This window comes from Lepidochelys kempii, chromosome 7 (assembly GCF_965140285.1).
Source record: "Lepidochelys kempii isolate rLepKem1 chromosome 7, rLepKem1.hap1, whole genome shotgun sequence".
Classification (NCBI taxonomy): Eukaryota; Metazoa; Chordata; order Testudines; family Cheloniidae; genus Lepidochelys; species Lepidochelys kempii.
In genome coordinates, this window is record NC_136386.1 from 21616906 (window position 1) to 21638491 (window position 21586).

Genomic DNA, 21586 nt, shown 5'->3' on the forward strand with positions numbered 1-21586 from the left:
TTCATCACAAAATCAGAAACCTGGTCTCCTGTATGCTTCAAAATGCCTGCATGCCAGTTGTTCAGCTCACCCAACTGGCAGGGATAAATATTTCCCAAGTATTAATCCAAACTGATCATTGGGCATTAAGGGCGGATAAACCTATAAATCACTTGGCTGATATTTTAACTGAAATTTTGCAACTCGCTGAGCACATTGTTGGAAGCAATGCTTTCCTGGCCAGAGTTAAGATTTCACAACAATAGGCCTCAGAGTTGAAAGGGGAGTGAGGGCTTAATGTGGTGGGGAAAGAAAGCACAAACAACAGCTCCATTCTATATTGTGTTAAGAAGTCAGGCCTACAGTTTCTGCCTTAAGTGTGGTCTCTTCCACGTTTTGCTCACTGGAGATTTAAAGTAGATAATGGATTTGTCTGTCTCTATCTCCAGTGTTTGCCTGGCCTCAGATTATTATGGTCTGCTATTTAGTCAGCTCCAAATGTGAAACAAAGTGAAAAGTAGCTGAAAAATCACTTTATTAATTAAAATTATATAGGAAACAAAATGTATGAAGACATTTATTAATTGAAATCCATAGACTATCTGGTAATGCTGCCCATTTTGTCCCTTCAAATGACGAAAATGGAGTACAGTCACAAGTAATGAAAACACCAAATTTTGAGGGCTATAAGAATGGGATAAATGGGGAGGCAAAAACAAATAAGCCAATTTTTTAGCTTGCCTCAAGCCAGCTTCAGGTTTTGCAAGACATTAATTGAAATAATCTATATTTTAAAATGCTCACACAAGTATTTGCACCTGGTCAGGCTGGTTATGCAAATGCACCTCTCTTTTCTGTTCCCTTGTTCCCCATACTGCTCCAACTCTGGTTTGCTGTTTATTTGCCTATGGCATCTTGACACAATCCTTGATTATAAGCTCTCTCTGTACAGTGCCCTCATCAGGGCCTCTAGGCACTACAGCAATACAAGTAATAAAGGTAATAAAACTGCACTCTCACAGTTGCCTAAACCAATCAGACAGTAAGGTGTTGCTTGGCAGGGGGAATTCCTTGGAGGACAGTGTGGCAACTGCAGAAACTGTAGCCCTATTTATCATATGAGCTTCCTAAGCACCACACTAAGGCTATGTCTGCTCTGCAAACCTTACAACAGCATGGTTGTGCCAGCTGCATAGTTGAAAGGTGCACTGTGTGGCTGCTCTTTTTAACCGGGAGAGAGCTCTCCTGGTGACAAAGTACAACCACCTCCAACGGGGGACGGTAGCTTTCTCACCGGGAGCATAGCTCCCGCCGACAAAGCACTGTCCACACCGGTGGTTTGTGTCATTAACATTTTTGTTGTTCAGGGAGATGGTTTTTTTACGCCCTGAGTGACAAAAGTTTTAAAGATGAAAGTGCAGTGTAGGCAAAACCTTAAGTTTAAACAATTCCAATAGGTAAGCAAAGCCCTATTAAAATAAAAAAGTACTTTTCCACTCCTTTTTCTGTAGCTGAATCTTTCTTCTTTTCTGCTTCACCTGCCTTCAGTTAAGGCTATGTCTACACTAAGAAGCTTACAGCAGCACAACTGTATCACTGCACCTACGCCACTGGAAGGTCTCCCATGTAGCTGTTCTTTGCTGGCGGGAGAGAGCTCTCCTGCTGGCATAATTAAATCACCCCTAACAAGCGGCAATAGCTATGTCGCCAGGAGAGCGTCTCCCACTGACACAGACCTGTCCACACTGGAGTTTTTGTCAGTGAAACTTATGTCAGTCAAGGGGGTGCTTTTTCACACCCTGACCGACGAAAGGTTTGCTGACAAAAGTGCTAATGTGGTCATAGCCTAAGTTATAATCAAGGCAGGGGAAGCGGCATCATTAGAAAGGAGAAAAATGTCTATTACACATAAATGCCTTGGTTTTCAAGCAGTGATAGGAAGGGAAACACAGGGTTAATGCAGTACATCCCCTTTATAGTGAAATTGTGGCTTTTACAGAATAATTTCTCTGTAAAATGAGGTTCACACTAACAGGAATCACAACACATTTAAAGAAGTTGAGGCTTTCATACTAATTCACCAGAAACAGGTTTTGCTGATAAGGAAATGGGGCTGTGGGAGAAAGAAAGAAAGAGAATTCTTGCAAACTTTCTCAGAGAGGAAGAAGCAGTGTGGACAAGACTTGAAGCCAGGAACTCCCATATTACAATCCCAACACTGACAATTATGCCCCACTGCAGGCTACAGTAGGCTACAATAGCCCTACTGCAGGCTACAATAGCCCATGCCGCCACTTGCTGCTGCCTGTGCTACCCCAGCTAGACTGCTATTTTTAGCGCACTAGCTTGAACAGTGCTAGAGAAAGTATGTCTACACAGGCTGGGAATCTCATCCCCAGCTCCAACTGTAGGTGTAGCCTCAGTATCTCCCTATATGGGGGTGTTTCTAGTTATCTATCTCACAGGGGACTCTCAGGATTAAGTAGCTGTTGTAAATACAGTGCTTCAAATATGAAGAAAGGCTATTTTTATGGTTAATGGATGGGGAGCTGGGAAATCTGGGTTCTATAAGCAGCTCTGCCACAGACTTTCTGTGTGACCTCAGTCTAGTCACTTCGCCTCTTTGGGCCTCACTTTTGCCATCTGGAAAATGGGCAGTAATAATACTGATCTACCTACCCAATATTCATTAATATTAAGATTTGTAAAACACTTTGAACATTTTCCAGAATACACTGTCTTCACCTAATACCAAAACATCCTACCCATCCAGTGTAATGAAAAGAAAACAAACAAAAAAACGAATACAACAGAGTGAGAAATGAAAGAGGCTAGAAAGCAGTAAATGTTTAGTAAAATGGATGTAGTACCTCGCTGTGTAGATCCATATATCCCAAGAAGTCAGGAGGAAGTAAATTGTTCCACTGGTTCGATTATAGGCAAAGCTGAGAACTGACTGGAGCGGAGAGGGATAGGGAGGCGGCAGCACGGTACATAACTTTGTCCCATTATTCAGAGAGAAAATTCGTAAACTTAGGAAAGAAAAACAGAAGAAAGTGGTAAAGGGAAAAGGTTAATGAAGAGTTGTTGTTTAATCAAGACACAGGGATGACACTTCAATTCATCGTCCCCCAGTAACTTTAATGTTCCGTGCAAACATCCCCTTTTAAATGGATGGGCCCTGTTATTTTAAAGTGAAAAATACCATGATTTTTCCACTCACTCAAAGTTAAAAGCTCTCATAAGCTAATACACTTCAATGGAGTTAAAAGTTGTGGTGCTATTTTTTCCAGTACTGTAATGCCAACATTTGACCATTATAAACATGGGCAGGTACGCTGTTCTGCTCAGTTTGCACAATCTGGAGGTCAAAACCAGACACTGATACTTTTTTCCTGTGTGCGTGATTTTCATTAAGAATATTTCACAGGTATTTATTTTGACTAATAGAACATAAATCTCAGAAATAGTGAAAATTTGTAACCCATATTGTGTCAAGCAAGCAGATATCTTCTCTATTTGATTAGTTTGTTACTTTACAGTTTTAAACAGGCAGCAGCTAAAACCCTTTGATATGGTTGAATGTGGTGTTTATTAATACACACACTTTACCATTTTTCTATTGAAGTTTATTACTACTAGTGGAGGTGCAATCCAACCAAAAACCCGGATCCAAACCACCTCAAACTTTCATTAGCACATGTAGTCAGACATACCTGTTATCAGAGCCCATAGCTACCACCCTGCTGGATTTCCCATTGGCACCACAGAGGGACAGATCCTTAATCTGACTGCTGACACGAGTCCAGAATTTGGTAAAATAGTTCAAGTCATACACATGAAGATTGCGGGCGGAAGAGCAGTACAGCAATTTATCCTCAGCCAGGCCCATCCAAACAATTCCTTCAGTGAACAATGATAAACTAAACAAAAGATAAAGTCCCCACAAGCCAAAGAAAATTATGAATTAAAGTAAGTCAGAAGCAAGTTACATCAATTACATTAGAGTCCAAGTTAAACTACACGGGACATTTTTCAATGTTGGCCATGTTCAGCTAAAAAGAATTCTTCACACCAGACTCAAATTCTGACAATTCCCTGGGGAACTCAGAGGGAAAAAAACTGGAACCAATTCCAATCAACACTGACTGCTTTAGTGACCTTGGTGAATCTGTTTTGCATGCCACAAAGATATGGAACTACCATGTACTTACATGATAAGTAAATACTGAGCTAATTCCTGCAGGTTATATAAAAATGTTACTAGAAATTATAACACTCAAGGGGACACAACCTTCATTTCTAGATCTCATGATATCCCTTTAGACGTTAGTAAAAATTATGTATCTTATTGAATCACTTAAATATCAAGTAATTGATGTGAAGGTCTCCTTAAAAATCAATTATATGGTATGGGGCCAATACCTCAAAGCAGATTCAGAGCTGTATACATTATTTATGCCTTGGGAAATGCCATACTTTAAGCATTTTTTAAGAGGTAAAGATTTATTTATTCATAACCGTACAACAAGCTCATGAACTGTACATCTTATTTTTTCTTTATAAATTAAACACTTCTTGCACACTGTAGCTCTTGTATAAATAGTCAAGGAATTATAGTAGAACTCACTATTAAAGGTGAACTGACCCTTTAATGAATAAGGCCCTGCGCTGCAAATATTTATGCATGTGTTTAACTTTACTCACCAAATGACTTTTTGTTTTGAATTTTCCATCAATTGTATTTTAAAAAATTCAAAGGCATTAAATGCTCGAAAGCTAAACAAAACATTTTGATTTGGGTTTCACCCAAATTGCTAGTGAACTGAAAAATCCATTATTTGCACAGTTCTAAACAGAAGCTGTGCTAAAGAGATCTTCACCATCTAATGAGCTGAGAATAGCGGAGATACATACCTTTCTATTTAGCGGGGTTTCTTGCCTTATGGTCAGAGCACCTGGGCATAGATCCTCAAAGATTTTTAAGGTGCCTAACTCCCACTGAAATAAAATCCATTGGAGTTAACTGCTTACATACCTTTGAGGATCTGCGCCCTGATGCTCTGAGATGATGATCATCTCCTGCAAGTTGTTGAGTAGCCTCAACTCCTCACAGGTTCAGCCCCAAAAGAATTGGAAAATAGAGCCAAACTGTGGCAATATTCTTAGAGGCATATAATCTACAGAGATATTTATCTTACTCCTTAAAGATTCCTTATTTTTCCTTTGAAATTCATCCAACATGCCATAAAATGCTACAAATGCTAATGCTAGAAATGCATTTTAACTGGATTATATTTCATTAGTCGTAAGCGGTGAAACTTACATAAATAGTATGGCCTTTAAAGTACCTGTAAAACAGCTGCATTGTATCCAGGGACCAGAGTTTCACTGTCCCATCCAAAGATCCAGAGATAAATAAAGACAAAGTGTTTGGGTGGAGGAGGATGTGTGTGACAGACCTGGTATGGCCATGAAATACATGCAACAAACTGCCCTGGTCATTCCAAGATTTTACTGGTTAAAATAAAACAATAACCATCAATCAGTAAATAAATGAGAATTAAATTATGAAGAAGCCAAAATAAACTACACTTCTTTGTCTCTGGTTATTTTACTGAGGACACCAAAAACCTGATTATTCTTCAAAAAAAACCCACCCCCAAACACTAAAAAACACCCTGTAATTTTGCTTTTGATCTAATACTGTATTTTCTCTCCCGAGTGCTAATGATATACTCCACTGTGAAGAAATGCACTTCGTTAACGAAGGAAGTCAATTCATGGGAGTCATGAACACTATGATTTCTGTGTTTTTGAAAAACATTTATGACTTTAGTCCTTTTCATCATGAGCATCCCTGATTTTCCTAATAATTATCATGAGAAAATCAAAACAGAGTGGTTGGGCATTTTCTCATGCTTTAGCCAGGGTACTGAAAAGGAGGCCAGATGCTTCTTTATTTGGAAAAGTCTGGAAAGTAACATTATCAATTACCATTCAGAATGTGCCTGCTTATTCTTACAAAAGAAAGAATGATTGCTGATAGAAAATAGTCAAATCAAAAACTATATCACATAGAGTTGGTAAGATGATGAATGAAAAACACTACTGCTTGGAGGAATTGCTCCTTCAAAATTTAAGTTGACAGGACGTACTGTAGGGCCCAATCCTTCAAAGGACCACGTCCTTCCATACCATGAAGCTGAAGGCATTTTGCATCTTTTAGGATGTGCTCAGCACCTTGCCATTATCCCAGAAAGTGATTCCTGGATTCAGTGGAGGATAACGGGAAGATATTTTTGGGAGATTAAATATTAATAAATAATGGATAAGACATTCATCTGCTGAACTTTTTTGAAAAGCTCTAGGAGATCTACATTCATAAAGAAGTCACACTTTATATGTTAAGATTTATGTTTGGGTTCAAATGTTAACAGATAACATTTCTATTTATGAAAATTCAGAGAAACACAGATGATGATGATAGGAAAGACTGCGGTCCATTAATTTCTAGGCCCACCTGTTATTGCAAGAAATTGATTATGTGACACAACACGTGACCTGGACCGTGTGTTCTCCAGAGAGGCAATAACTACGAGACTCTCTGCCAGTATGGCCTACAGAAAATTTCCTTCATGCCTTCAAATGTGGGAGCAAGAATTGCTGTAGTTAGGTTTAGAATTAGAATGTCATTTATACACTGAAGCACTACTGCTGTTTTAAACTACTATCACTGCTGTCTCATTAAAAACATATGGTAAAGTAAGAAGAAACAAAGAAGTGTGATCATAGGCTCAGATGCTTTGTTCCTGTGTGCCACCTTACTTTCAGAGTCCCTGGAGGAGGTAAGCAAAGCATTGGAGTATGATGAATAGACGCAGGAGAGAATGGTACTTTGGTGAGCATTGGTTAGCTGAAACAGTAGATTCCCTTTGGTATCATAGCAGAAGAGATCGCAATTAGAAAAGCAATAAAGTCTTTGCATATTGACATCAAGCGCCATATTTGTACACCAGATTTGCCTCATGTGTGGGAATTCTGCACTATATTAAAAAAAAAACATGATTAAGACTACGGCAACACTACTGTACACATTTAAATAAAATGATAGAGTCATTTGGTTTGTGAAGTTTTTTGCACACTACAAGACTACACAGTTCATTTTATGAAAGCTGCTGGATATATTTTATTTTTTTAAAAAGCATGGTTTCCTAGAAGCTGGTAATGAGCACGTTTCAATTGATTATAGTGTTCAAACAATTGTCTAATCATCACACACACTATGTTGGGAATATATAATGGTGTGTTTTAAAGGTTTTATTGACACTTGTTTGGCATGGCCACATAACTAACTCATGGATTTACTACTGGTTAAGCAAATCTGATTATTCCAAACAAATGCCAATAAAACTTTTATAGTATACCATCCCAGGCTAAATAAGTTTACATAAAAACTATGTTAGGAATGTTTGGAGTTTTTAAAAAGGTCACAGGGGTTATTTTTGTATTACTCTGTGTGTAAAGCAGTGGTGGGCAACCTGCGGCCTGTCAGGGTAAGCCGCTGATGGGCCGCCAGACCATTTGTTTACATTTGCACGGCTGCCTGCAGCTCCCACTGGCCATGGTTTGCTGTTCCTGGCCAATGAGAGCTGCGGGAAGCAGCGCGGGCCTGGCTGCGGCCATTAGGAGCTGCGGGCAGTCATGCAAATGTAAACAAACCGTCTGGTGGCCCGCCAGCGGCTTGCCCTGATGGGCCACGTGTGGCCTGCAGGCCGCAGGTTGTCCACCACTGCTGTAAAGCCAAGAGCCCTACTTATTATAAGTCCAAGTCTACTGGGTTCAGAAAGAGCCATGAAACCATCCTAAATACCTTCTTCTACCTACAAATTACACAAATTGAAAGTGCAAGATCTCAGTTTTCCGGGACTAGAAGCTAGTCCTTGATCCCATCGAGAACCTGCGAATATCTACTTTCCAAAGATATAAAGCTACTGTTTCTAGTTCTCAGTGCCATACGTAAATGGATTGTAATATTAGATGTTTATATAGAGAGAAAAGCTGACACTGGCCCAGGATAGAATTTACTTGTCCTGAGCCTCAGACCAGTATAATTTTTGGAAGCGCACAGAGGTGGGGAGAGGAATTTCACACTTGGGAGGAGAAGGGGAAATATTTTTCTGGAAGGGTGATTTGAAAAAAAAAAAAAGGACTGCTGGTTGAAGCTACTCAGAGTTTCAGAATGTTGGAATAAATACAGGGGAGATGGATTAGTGGGCAGAGTGCAGGTGAGGCATTCAAAGGTGCATGATAAACTCACTTAGCACATGGTTTTGAATAGAAATCACATAGCTATTACTTCCAGATATGCAGTGTATGTGTCTATGAATATACACAATGTACAATAATTCATAATAAGTTATATTAACATTATAAAAGCTTTCACAAGATACAGCAGTTTGTCCTGGGGCTTGCTAAGAAAAGTGATATTAACAAACATGCAAGTGTCACTTTTCACAGCAGACTTACTAGCTAGCTGGGAAGCTGTGAAAAGTGATTCTTGTATGTTTAAAGAAAAGGAGGACTTGTGGCACCTTAGAGACTAACCAATTTATTTGAGCATAAGCTTTCGTGAGCTACAGCTCACTTCATCGTAGCTCACGAAAGCTCATGCTCAAATAAATTGGTTAGTCTCTAAGGTGCCACAAGTACTCCTTTTCTTTTTGCGAATACAGACTAACACGGCTCTACTCTGAAATCTGTCATCTGGTATGTTTGTTAATATCACTTATCACTTTTCACAGCCTCCCAGCTAGCTAGTAAGTCTGCTGTGAAAAATGAGACTAACAAACATACAAATATCACTTTTCACAGCATTGTTTTTATTGAGTCAGCAAAAAAAAAAAAAAAACCCCACAAAAAAATCCTACATAAATTAATTATAATGTTTTGGATGTGTATATGTGCATATTTATTTGTTTTTCCTAAAGTTAATTAAGTATTAATTATTTTAGGAAATTAAGTATTTTAGGAAAAAGTGTCAGCCAGCAAGAATTGGTGGCTGCACTCTGAGGCCACCAAAAAAATTGTTGCGAGAACCCATGTATATATTCACTCTCTAAACTCAAATAATCCGTTTACCTGGGGAAAAGCTTGTAATTGGACATGTGAGCTGCATTAGAGTAATCTGTATTTTCTGTTTCTTTAAACTTCCAAAACTAAAAGAAAAAAAGAATACAAAGATAATTTTGCAAGCTTGATTTGGTACTTGAGTCTAGAACTGGAAATCTGAATGTCAACTATCAAAACCTTTTCAATAAGCCATTAAGCTCTCCCATTACTTCCATACTGACAGACCTGGATACTTCAAAAGACATAAGCCTAAAGTAAGAGCAGCATTAACGAGAAAACACTTATGAAACTTTTAATTTGTTTTGACAGAAAAAAATGAAGTGATGATCACATGAGATAATACCTAAGAAACTTCATCACCTCAGAAATGCTTCTCCGCTGCATTGACTGTTCTCTTTGTTCATCATGCCAACCCAGCTATTAGTGAAACTAAATAAACCAGCCAATCTACAATATTTTCTCCTCATTTTCTTTTCAGAGTAAATAGAGTATTGGTGAAAGGTGCTGAATTGACAATTCTATAGACCTGTACTTATATATACACATAACAAGTACAACAAGGGTGGTGGCAATGCAAGTTTCAGCCCCAGTGATCTAACTGATCTCTATCCTGGAAGATAATCACCTCTAGTGGAGTGGGAAGGGTTTAGTTACCATAGTGCATTCAGCCCTTGGTCTCTCTGCTGAGACTGCCACTAAGTTATGATAGTGTTTTTGTGATCTGGATATCTGACCACTAGGAAATTAATTGGCACAACCACGCAGTCATCAGATGGTAACATCCTTCAGTCACTGTTGACCAATGTTGGGCTCAAACCAGTGAATTAAGTGTGAAAGTTCCCCTGCTCAATCCACCAAGGCCTACAGTCTCCCTTTGCCCTACATTAAATTCATGCTTGTGCTTCCAAAATGTTGCACGAGAAAATTCAAACCTCATCTGAGGTATTCCCTTACCTTTACTCCTTTGATTCCTCCTGTAATGAGTTCATCACTCACAGGATTGAATACCATACGTGTTAACAGACGTGACTCCATGTTTTCTACTGAGCAGATCTCTTCATAATTCTTATTATACACCTGATGAAAAGAAAAGTGATGTTCACAAATCATGCCAAAAAGGCTGTGGGTAATTAAGGCCCTGATCCAGCAAAGCATTGAAGTCATCTCTTTCTAGACTAAGGCCTTTGAGAGCAAGGATATATGTACCATATATAAAATATATGGTACAAAACTTTTCAGAAACTTTGTCCTCACTGACAGACTATTTATTTGAATTTTTAAAATTAAATTATAAACAACAGATAAATGCACATCATCCCCCACGGTGAATTCACAAATGGCAGGAATTATAATTTTTTCCTCTTTGTAAACTTTACTGTAGCGATGGAGACAATCAGAGACATACAATTAATGGAGATAGGCACTTATGGGGTAAGTTGGGCTGTATTTCCATCTCCTCCATTGGTTTTCAGCTACTATGATGACATGAATCCTAAAATACCCAAAATAGGTTAGATAGATTAAGCTAAATAGAGTCATCACACAAAGTGATAAAAGTCATATTTCTCTCACTGTAGTTCTACTGAACTTGTACTGCTTTCCATGCCAATAATGGATGCAAAAATCAGCCACTCTTTCTCCTTCAGGAGTTTGTTGTTTTCTTGCAATGTGTAATGTCATACTAAACGTCAATGGAACTAGTTTAATAAACTATGATGAGAGAAACAACTGGGTCAATCTGTTGGCACAGTGACAATGTTGAGCTTTGCTGCACAGATGAACTGAGTTCACACCATGAACACAGGTTCTTGATTTTAAAATGGCAGAGGTGCAAGTACTGCAGAACAGAAATAAACAGCTCAAGAGATGGAGAAAGTGGCCGCAGAATGGTTTTGTATTACTCCAGCAGCAACTTCTGGTGGACTATTGGACAATCAGAGGAGGATATCCTGAATGGTCTGTAATTACTCTGCACTATCCCCTTCCTACCTGAATCCTGGATACTACAGTGCCATATAAGGGTTTTGAGACCTCCTCCTTCATGTATCAATTAGTTCAAACTGCCAACAGAGCTCACAAATAAACTCAAAATCAAAACAGCTGAAAAAAATAAACACAGCAGATAGTAGGTGGTTTTACCTTAAGAGCATAGTCTCTTCTCAGTACAAAGTAAACGTTGAATTTTTCACAGTAAGTGATGCTTCTCACTGTGTTGAATTGGTACTTGTGAAAATCTATTTCCCTTTTAACTAGAAAAACAAAACAAACCCCCAAAATACAAAATCAAAACACAAACTGAAACAATGTCTAATAAATCAGTCATGTTCTTTTTCCAGCACAGAATATTTTATAAAGTATAACGTTTTGGTGCAGGTGAAAAATTGCCTACTATTTTTAATATATATATATATATATATATATATATATATTATATATATATATATATATATATATATATATAATCCTACTTATCTTAGCAAATTTACTTAAAATGTCTTTTTTTTTTTGGTATGGGAAAATACATGGTGCAATAAAATATATGGGCAGGAGTTATTGCCACAGGTTAGCCTTTTGGTGGCTAAGCAAATAGATCATTAGGGGAATTATGGGTATGTGTTGTTTCTAAAGGATTAAAGAAGCATTTTCACAACACAAATGGAAAAAAAGTATATAGCAAAAAAAAGTCATTTACATTCCATCAGTATTTTTCAAGGCTTCTCCTACTGCTTTTCAGACACTGGACTACACTTTCAAAAAAACGTCTCCCTGTCTGATTGGAACTATGGTGTCGCAGATACCATTATATGGTAACTTGGAACTACGGATGTTTAAAGGTGACCACTGAAAAAACACAAGCAAAATACAAGTTTGCTCATGCATTTCAGTCTTTGCACAAAAAATCCCCATTTCTGTGCACGCAAATGTGTGTTTCTAAAAACATATACATTTTGCAAGCACAGTTAGCATGGACATTTAAAAACATGGATCTTTTGGTTTGAATAAGACTATTTTTCCCAAATGGTATCCAGTGGAAAGTTCTTGCACTGAAGTAACAATCTCTTGTAACAGGACAGTCTAATAACCACTGTTGCCACACAAATTCTTATGAAGGCTTGAATTCTTTCGGAGCCATGCTGCAGTTCCCGTAGTTTTGATTGCTTATTCTGCACTAATTACATTGGCAAAGCTCCCATAAACACCAATGAACGTTCCATTCACTGAATGAACGAAGACTATGCAGTCAAGATTCACATTACAATTCTGAGTTGTAGACTACATAGAAGAATTCTGTCCTGTCAGTTTATTGTTGGATCCATGGGAAAGAGGACATAGCTTGAGAGGAAAGAAGCTCATACTTGATCTTCAGTCACATTCAAAAGAGAACAGCAAATGAAAAGCATGACTTAGGTTTGGGGCAGACACCGTACATTACTCTGCGTTTGTAAAGTATCAAGCAAAATAGCACCCTGATCCTAACTGGGGTCCCCTAGGCACTACTGCAATACAAATAAAATAAATAAATAAATAAATAAAGTAGCAGTAGACTTTCCCCAATAGGCAAGAAACTCTTCAAATTCAGGGTTATAATAATCGGGTTTATGTTGTCATATTAATATTAATATATTTTAAGAATTATTACTATAATAAAATAATAATAATAATAAAGGATGAGTAACTGTAAGAACCGCAAGGGACACTAAATTGTTTTTCATTGGAAATTATATTGAAATTTTAATGCCATTAATTTTGAAAATCATTTTTATTAAGCGTTTTAAATTATAATTTTTTTTAGTGCTCATAGATTAAGAAAAACCTAGAGACTGAAGTCTTCTTTCTACAAAATAGGTGCAACATGAACAACACAGCAATGGAAGCTTTCTACACGCTGCCCCAATAATGCTCCTCAACAACAAAGGGACAACATCTACGGACGACGGAAGAATTCAGTGTCTGTGGCCCATCCAATTTGTGGTGCCTCTATTGAAATTACTGTCAAAAGAGCCAATTAATGCCAACTGAAGTAGCTAGTGATAGATGGACACCTGTCCACTGCAAACTGAACTGAATCTCCCAATTCATTTCAAAGAAGAGTCATCACAATTTCAGGGCATTTGCTATCAACCTGGGCTGAACTGTTAACTTAATAAGTAAAATATTCTGTTATTCTATTTCCAAGTTCCTGATCCCATCCCATCCCCTCAATAAATGTTTTTAAAAATCACAGTTATGTTATTCTGATGTGCAAACAAAACCAAGAGTAACCAATGCCTACTTATATATGCTGCTTGTAGGTAATGAATGTATAATAGTATGCTGCAGCCCAAGGGTTTTTTCATGAAGGCAAGTGAGTGTAAATCAAAATGAATGGAACAGGAAGATGATCACACCAGGAAAATATGTCCTAACTACAAAACAAAGTTTGGACATTTGCTACATCTTTAATCTTTTATGGAGTTCAAGGCAGACTGACCTCTTGAGCCTGACAGATAAAGATCTCTCTCACCTACGGTCTTAGAAGCAAGTAAATCCAAGCTGAAGAACCCTTTGCCATCCACGAGGATCAGTCTTCTAGTCTTGCTGTTGTAAGTCACTAAACAGAATTGTGAAGAGGACAGTTTTACTGCTTGACTGTGGCTAAATGTTCTAGGAATGTTGGATCAAAACATACCTTTGTGTTACTGAACTAACAAGTTTTCCCTAACATTATTTATGAACAGCTGAAGCATTTAAGATAAGGTAGAAGAGCAAATTTATCTTTAAGATGTTCAGAACTGTTGGACTAATACACCTCAGTTTGATACCTTAAAATGTTTCACTGAACTTGGCATTTACTTTAAACCAGCAATTAAAGGTAAGCAAAACCAAAAAAAAGTCTTTGGAATATGTGACATTTTTGTCTTTACTACTATACATAATGCTTATACAGAGAAACGCTCTCACTGACACATATTAAACCAAGGCCTCAAACTAGATACCAGTGGGTGGCTTGTTTCTATCTTGCACGGGCACCGTATAAAGATTTAATTTAAACTTTGATTATATCTATAGGTCCATTTTCAAGAGGTTATGCCAAGTGCTAGGGAGTTGCATGGCTAGCCACCGGCAAAACACTTTGTTAATACAGGAGTAAAATTCTCTCTTTTCCATATTTCTGTGACCTCTCCCTCCCATCTGACTCACTCCCCCCCAACACCAGATGCTTCAGTATATTTTTCCATCATCATATTGTCAGACTTTGGTTTTCCTTTTTATTTAAATGTTCCTCTGTCCCCTTTTATTTGACTAGAATTTGCTGCCTCTTACCTCCTATTATATCTAAGTGTTGCTGGGTAAAGCTTTTAACCAAGTAGAGGCCAAAGGTAAGAAAGCAAACGGCCTTTGCAGTTACTTCTTTTCCTGCAATTCTGCAATAGGGAGAATGATCTATTATTTCACTATTTAGAATTGTACAGGATATCAAAGGGTACTTGAAAAGATGACAACAAAACGTGGCAGTCAGTAATGGAGTACATTTTAACCAAGGGTAGTGGTAGACTCTCCATCACTGACAATTTTAAAACCAAGATAGGATGTTTTTCTAAAAGATGCTCTAGTTCAAATAATAATTAATTTAGGAAAGTTCTGTGGCCTGTATTATGCAGGATGTCACATTAGAGGACCACAGTGGTCCCTTCTGGCCTTATACCTACAAATATCCATTCTCATTTCTCTTTGGGTGGAGATGTTCTCTGGAGCTTACATAGAGCTCTGAAAAGCCCTTGGTTTCCCCTCCCTTTAGTCTTCCTATCCTGGAACCCACAATCCTACTAAGCAGAGCAGGATGAGACTGGACTTTGTAGCTCATAATTCATTTGTCTTAGCCCCGAGGGCACTGTGGAGCCTTTGAAGCATTCCAGGCTTGCGGAGAGACCAAACGTTGGACTGAAGACTCCACTCTGGTTCCAGTAAAGCATTATAGGCCCCGTTTTAAGAAGCATTTAGTACCTAAAGCTCCACCAGAAGACAGTGGATGTTCAAGTCCTCTAAAAAGGGCCTATATCTCATCAGGGAACCGGACCAGCCCATCCCTCATCTCTATACATACGTACACTTTCAAGGTCTCTTTTAATTTCTGGTCATCTTCGGATACATTTAGATCATCTAGAAAAGATAATCTTCACAACAACAAATTAGAATTAGGTTACAACAATGGGTAATTTAAATAATACATTTCAATTTATCGACACCCAAAGTCCCTCCAGGAACTCCAAAGACAAATAATCCCCCTGTGAATGGATTCTTCGCCTTAGGTTTTTGTCATTAATTTTTCAGTTCTATTAATTGCTAATGATTCCCATAAGAAGCCCACATATATTGTATCACCCCAGTCCTCTAACACTTCTGACCCAGGAGGGCTGGATGGAAATCATTAGGAGCTGAAGCTGCTTTTAAGCAGCCAAAAGGGTCATTGCAGAGAAATAAGCTTCCTTCCTTTCAGAGGTTTAACAGCTTCTACAGTGCTCTCAACCACTGCTTCCTGCAGAATCCAAGGCCAGAAAAAGGAACCAAACTGAGGTTGCATGAAGACAACAAACTAAGCTGCTACTGATTCAGCCAGTTTGCATATCTAAGTGATTACTGTATTTAAATACTATCTTTAAAAGATCATCATCATCAGGATAAAATACTGTATGTTCACTCACTGTTACACAAAGTTAGCAGTTTTATACGGATCTCAGAAAAGTGGTGTGAGCATTGGCCTGTTAAACCCAGGGTTGTGAGTTCAATCCTCAAGGGGGCCATTTAGGGATTTGGGGCAAAAATTGGGGCTTGGTCCTGCTTTGAGCAGGGGGTTGGACTAGATGACCTCCTGAGGTCCCTTCCAACCCTGAGATTCTATGATTCTATGAAATCATACTCATTCAAGGTAAAGTCATAGCAATCCAAAAAGGACACAGGGAAAATGTTCCCATGTTCTTAATTTGCATGTTGATTCTATCCATTAAATTCACCTTTTCCTGCAACTCACTGCAGCATATTCATTAGGCTTTTTATGAACAGCACTATTGATTGATTTGTCTAGTTCCATCTGGGAAAGTTGTTAGCCAGTAAATGTGGAACTAATCAGATCATTGAGAAGTTTCTGTCTGATTTCTGGTAGTTTTCTCTCTGTCATTAACCCACAGAAGGTTAATCTGAAATTTAAAAGTAAAAATGTTAGCGTACATAGAGAAAACAGGATTTTCTGCCAAATGAAATAGTTTTGGGTGCTCAACCTGAGTCCAATTTTCAGAAGTCATGTTATCATTTGTGTTGCAGTAGCAAGTACATGGAAGCTAGAGGTGCTCAGCACCTTTGAAAAATCAGGCGCAAAACCAGGCACTCAAAATCAATGGCCTATTTAAAAAGTGAGACTGCAAGTGACTTACTCAATGGTACACAAGAAGTCTGTGCCAGAGCTGAACACAAAAATAAGGTACCCTGACCTGAGTCCTGTGCCTTAACCAGACCATTCTCCTCTCCCCAACTCCACATCCTGTACTCTGACCACATGGGCCAACCTCTCTGCCCAGGTAGAACTCTCTGGACCTGAATGGACACTCTGCAAAGATCAGCTAGTGGGACTAAGGCTTTAGTCATTCCTGTTTAAGATTCTTTCACTCCTTTTAAGTTCTCTTTGTCATCTTAAAAGAAAAATCCAGGAAAAAGCTACTGTAATTTCTCAACAGCCTTTAAACAGGATCTCACATAATGCTAATGTAGATTAGTTTCTGGCTATCACCAAACAATTGTTTTCAATTACATAGGGCTCTTAACACTTATACACCATTGAAATCTTAGGAGTGCTGTGCAAACATTAAATAATCATCTCAACACTTTTATGAGTTAGGAAAGTATCATTATCCCCAGAGAGGTGAAATGACTTCCCTAAAGTCACCCAGCCAATCAGTGGCAAATTCAGGCACAGAGAAATCCGGGGTTTACTGCTCTTGACCATTTTATTACTCTGCTAAAGATTGGGGGAGGGGCAGGGAAATAGAATAGCCTGATAGTAAATACTTTGCAATCCAACTTTCATTTTCCAGTCTCCTTCTCCCCAGGCCAGCAAGGATCTGGAATGCAAAGAAGCTGCCACTCTAAGCAATAAAGGAGTGACTTGGATAATCCTTCTCCTTCCAGCTGGGAGGGGGATCATCAAACATCAATTAAATTAAACTTTAAAAGAGTGATAAAAATATAATCGAGCAATGGTGGCTGTAATGAGAGGCCTGGAAGTGGCAGTGGAAAAGTGGGAAGGAAACAGAGATGTGTTTGAAGAAGGGGGGGGTGCTTTCTCTGGAATTGGCAGTGGGGATTAGGTAGATGGGAGGAAGGGTTGTCCTTGCTGGGGGACTCTGCTAAAATGGACAGGAAACTGGAGGAGCAGGAAGGAGATTTTGGGAGAAGGGAAGCTGGGGGCTATTGCTCTGAAGGAATGGGGGAAGGTAGATAGGATGCTGGAACTAGAAGGGCAGAGACGTTCTAGTTCTGGAGGGAGTGAGGATAGCTGGGGCAGCTGGAGGGGCAGGGGGCTCTTGCTCTGGAGAGGGATGGGGGTAAGCAGATGGGAGGCTGGAGGGGCAATAGGTTCTGAAGGAGGATGGGGGTGAGTAGATGGGAGGCTCCGGAGGAGATGGGGGAGGGAGCTAGACAGGTGGCAGGCTGGAGGGACAGGAGGCTCCGGAGGGGGATGGGGGTAGGCAGGTGGGAGGCCGGAGGGGCAAGAGACTCCGGAGGAGGATGGGGGGTAAGCAGGTGGGAGGCCGGAGGGCCCAGAGGCTCCGGAGGGGGATGGGGGGTAGGCAGGTGGGAGGCCAGAGGGGCAAGAGGGTAGGCAGGTGGGAGGCCGGAGGGGCAAGAGGCTCGGGAGGGGGATGGGGGGGTGAGTAGATGGGAGGCTCCGGAGGGGCAAGAGGCTCGGGAGGGGGATGGGGTGTGAGTAGATGGGAGGCTCCGGAGGGGCAAGAGGCTCGGGAGGGGGATGGGGGTGAGTAGATGGGAGGCTCCGGAGGGGCAAGAGGCTCGGGAGGGGGATGGGGGTGAGTAGATGGGAGGCTCCGGAGGGGCAAGAGGCTCGGGAGGGGATGGGGTGTGAGTAGATGGGAGGCTCCGGAGGGGCAAGAGGCTCGGGAGGGGGATGGGGGTGAGTAGATGGGAGGCTCCGGAGGGGCAAGAGGCTCGGGAGGGGGATGGGGGTGAGTAGATGGGAGGCTCCGGAGGGGCAAGAGGCTCGGGAGGGGGATGGGGGGTGAGTAGATGGGAGGCTCCGGAGGGGCAAGAGGCTCGGGAGGGGGATGGGGGTGAGTAGATGGGAGGCTCCGGAGGTGGTTAGACAGGTGGGAGGCTGGGGATCTCTTACGGAGGAGGGGGGCGCTAATTTTGGTCCGGGGCAGGTGGTGGGAGACGCGCTGTATTTAACCGGGGGGGTGATTAGAGGGGGGCTGGGCCTGCTCCTGGAGGGAGCCAGCGGTTGCGCCCCGACCCTCGCGCCCGGGGACGCGGCTGCAGCAGGGTGCGAGCGGCGCCCCTGGCCTCCGCCTCCTTGCCCAGAACGGGGTCTCCCCGCGGCAGCCTGGCCCGGGAGCGGCAGCTGCGTTACCTGGCAACGAGCCCCATCCGGCCTGCGGCCCTGGGCGCTTCCCCGCCCCACAGTGGTGGCGGGGGGAAGCTTCTGATGGGGGGGGGGGAATTTCCCCAGCGACCCTCACGATCCCTCTGCCTCCCACAGACCAGCGGTCAAGCCTCCCCAACCAGCACAGGCCCAAACTTCCCATGCCCCCGCACAGATCCCCCAAACTTCCCCCCGTTCTCCCAGCACAGATCCCCCCAAACCTCCCCCCCACAGATTCCCCAAACCTCCCTTCCCCCCGCACAGATCCCCCAAGCTCCCCCATTCCCTCAGCACAGATCCCCTCAAACCTCCCCCACCAGCACAGACCCCCTAAAACCTCCCATCCCCCCCACAGATTCCCCAAACTTCCTCCCCATTTCCCCAGCACAGATCCCCCACAAACTTCTCCCCATTCTCCCAGCACAGATACCAGCGCAGATACTCCCCTCCCTTCCAGCACAGATCCCCCCCCCCCAAATCTCCCCACACCCTCTCCAGCAGATCCCACCAAACCTTGCCCACCCCCTCCACCACAGATCCCCCCCAGGGGTGGCAGGTTTGTAGAAATGTTGATGGTGCCCAGAACCCGCCCCTGCCCAAACTCCGCCCCCCACCTGCCTAAGGCTCTGGGAGGGAGTTTGGGTGGGGGAGGAGGTCTGGGGTGCAGGCCCTAGGCTGGGGCACAGGATTGGGGTGCAGGCTCCAGGAGGGAGTTTGGGGATGGGAGGGGTGCAGAGGGAAGGGGTTCAGGGTGAGGACTGTGGGGTGTGGCTGCAGATGAGGGTTTGGGGGTATGGGAGGGGCTCAGGGCAAGAGTAGGGGTGTAGGGGTGAGGGCTCTGTCGAGCTGGGGGGCTTGAGGGGTTAGAGGGGCTCAGTTTGGGCAGAGGGTTGGAGTGCAGGGGGATGAAGGCTCTGTCTGGAGGGTTTGGGGGGTTAGAGAGGCTTGGCTCGGGCAGAGGGTTGGAGTGCAGGGGGGATGAGGGCTCTGTCTGGGGCTGGAGGGTTTGGGGGGTTAGAGAGGCTCAGGGCTGGGGCAGAGGGTTGGAGTGCAGGGGGATGAGGGCTCTGTCTGGGCCTGGGGGGCTTGGGGGGTTAGAAAGGCTCAGGGCTGGGGCAGAGGGTTGGAGTGCAGGGGGATGAGGGCTCTGTCTGGGGCTGGAGGGTTTGGGGGGTTAGAGAGGCTCAGGGCTGGGGCAGGGGTTGGAGTGCAGGGGGATGAGGGCTCTGTCTGGGCCTGGGGGGCCTGGGGGGTTAGAGAGGCTCAGGGCTGGGGCAGAGGGTTGGAGTGCAGGGGGATGAGGGCTCTGTCTGGGGCTGGAGGGTTTGGGGGGTTAGAGAGGCTCAGGGCTGGGGCAGAGGGTTGGAGTGCAGGGGGATGAGGGCTCTGTCTGGGGCTGGGGGGTTAGAGAGGCTCAGGGCTGGGGCAGAGGGTTGGAGTGCAGGGGGATGAGGGCTCTGTCTGGGGCTGGGGGGTTAGAGAGGCTCAGGGCTGGGGCAGAAGGTTGGAGTGCAGGGGGATGAGGGCTCTGTCTGGGGCTGGAGGGTTTGGGGGGTTAGAGAGGCTCAGGGCTGGGGCAGAAGGTTGGAGTGCAGGGGGATGAGGGCTCTGTCTGGGGCTGGAGGGTTTGGGGGGTTAGAGAGGCTCAGGGCTGGGGCAGAGGGTTGGAGTGCAGGGGGATGAGGGCTCTGTCTGGGGCTGGGGGGTTAGAGAGGCTCAGGGCTGGGGCAGAGGGTTGGAGTGCAGGGGGATGAGGGCTCTGTCTGGGGCTGGGGGGTTAGAGAGGCTCAGGGCTGGGGCAGAAGGTTGGAGTGCAGGGGGATGAGGGCTCTGTCTGGGGCTGGAGGGTTTGGGGAGTTAGAGAGGCTCAGGGCTGGGGCAGAGGATTGGAGTGCAGGGGGATGAGGGCTCTGTCTGGGGCTGGGGGGTTAGAGAGGCTCAGGGCTGGGGCAGAGGGTTGGAGTGCAGGGGGATGAGGGCTCTGTCTGGGGCTGGGGGGTTAGAGAGGCTCAGGGCTGGGGCAGAGGGTTGGAGTGCAGGGGGATGAGGGCTCTGTCTGGGGCTGGGGGGTTAGAGAGGCTCAGGGCTGGGGCAGAAGGTTGGAGTGCAGGGGGATGAGGGCTCTGTCTGGGGCTGGAGGGTTTGTGGGGTTAGAGAGGCTCAGGGCTGGGGCAGAGGATTGGAGTGCAGGGGGATGAGGGCTCTGTCTGGGGCTGGGGGGTTAGAGAGGCTCAGGGCTGGGGCAGAAGGTTGGAGTGCAGGGGGATGAGGGCTCTGTCTGGGGCTGGAGGGTTTGGGGGGTTAGAGAGGCTCAGGGCTGGGGCAGAAGGTTGGAGTGCAGGGGGATGAGGGCTCTGTCTGGGGCTGGAGGGTTTGTGGGGTTAGAGAGGCTCAGGGCTGGGGCAGAGGATTGGAGTGCAGGGGGATGAGGGCTCTGTCTGGGGCTGGGGGGTTAGAGAGGCTCAGGGCTGGGGCAGAAGGTTGGAGTGCAGGGGGATGAGGGCTCTGTCTGGGGCTGGAGGGTTTGGGGGGTTAGAGAGGCTCAGGGCTGGGGCAGAAGGTTGGAGTGCAGGGGGATGAGGGCTCTGTCTGGGGCTGGAGGGTTTGGGGGGTTAGAGAGGCTCAGGGCTGGGGCAGAGGATTGGAGTGCAAGGGGACAAGGGCTCTGGCTGAGACTGGGGATAAGGTGTTTGGGTTGTTGGAGGGGCTCAGGGCTAGGATAGAGGGTTGAGAGTGCGGTGGGGGGGTGAAAGCTCTGGCTGGGGGTGTGGGCTCTGGGGTGGGGTGGGGCAGGGCTGGGGATGAGTTTGGGGTGCAGGCAGGCTGCTCCGGGACAGGGGCCAG

General features: G+C 43.7%; 1 protein-coding gene across 1 annotated transcript in view; it reads right to left on the reverse strand.

Annotated features, from left to right (window-relative positions):
• The window catches only part of LOC144930759 (uncharacterized), a 35889-nt gene extending 17077 nt beyond the window's left edge, over positions 1–18812 (reverse strand). The window contains exons 1-7 of the mRNA XM_078853917.1: positions 18731–18812; positions 13616–13702; positions 11251–11360; positions 10066–10188; positions 9121–9197; positions 3696–3902; positions 2850–3011 (exon numbers count right to left, since the gene is read on the reverse strand). Coding sequence (XP_078710043.1) covers positions 2850–3011; positions 3696–3902; positions 9121–9197; positions 10066–10146 — 527 coding nt within the window. The 5' untranslated portion in view covers positions 10147–10188; positions 11251–11360; positions 13616–13702; positions 18731–18812. The remainder of the gene's footprint in view (positions 1–2849; positions 3012–3695; positions 3903–9120; positions 9198–10065; positions 10189–11250; positions 11361–13615; positions 13703–18730) is intronic.
• Positions 18813–21586: the final 2774 nt, after the last annotated feature.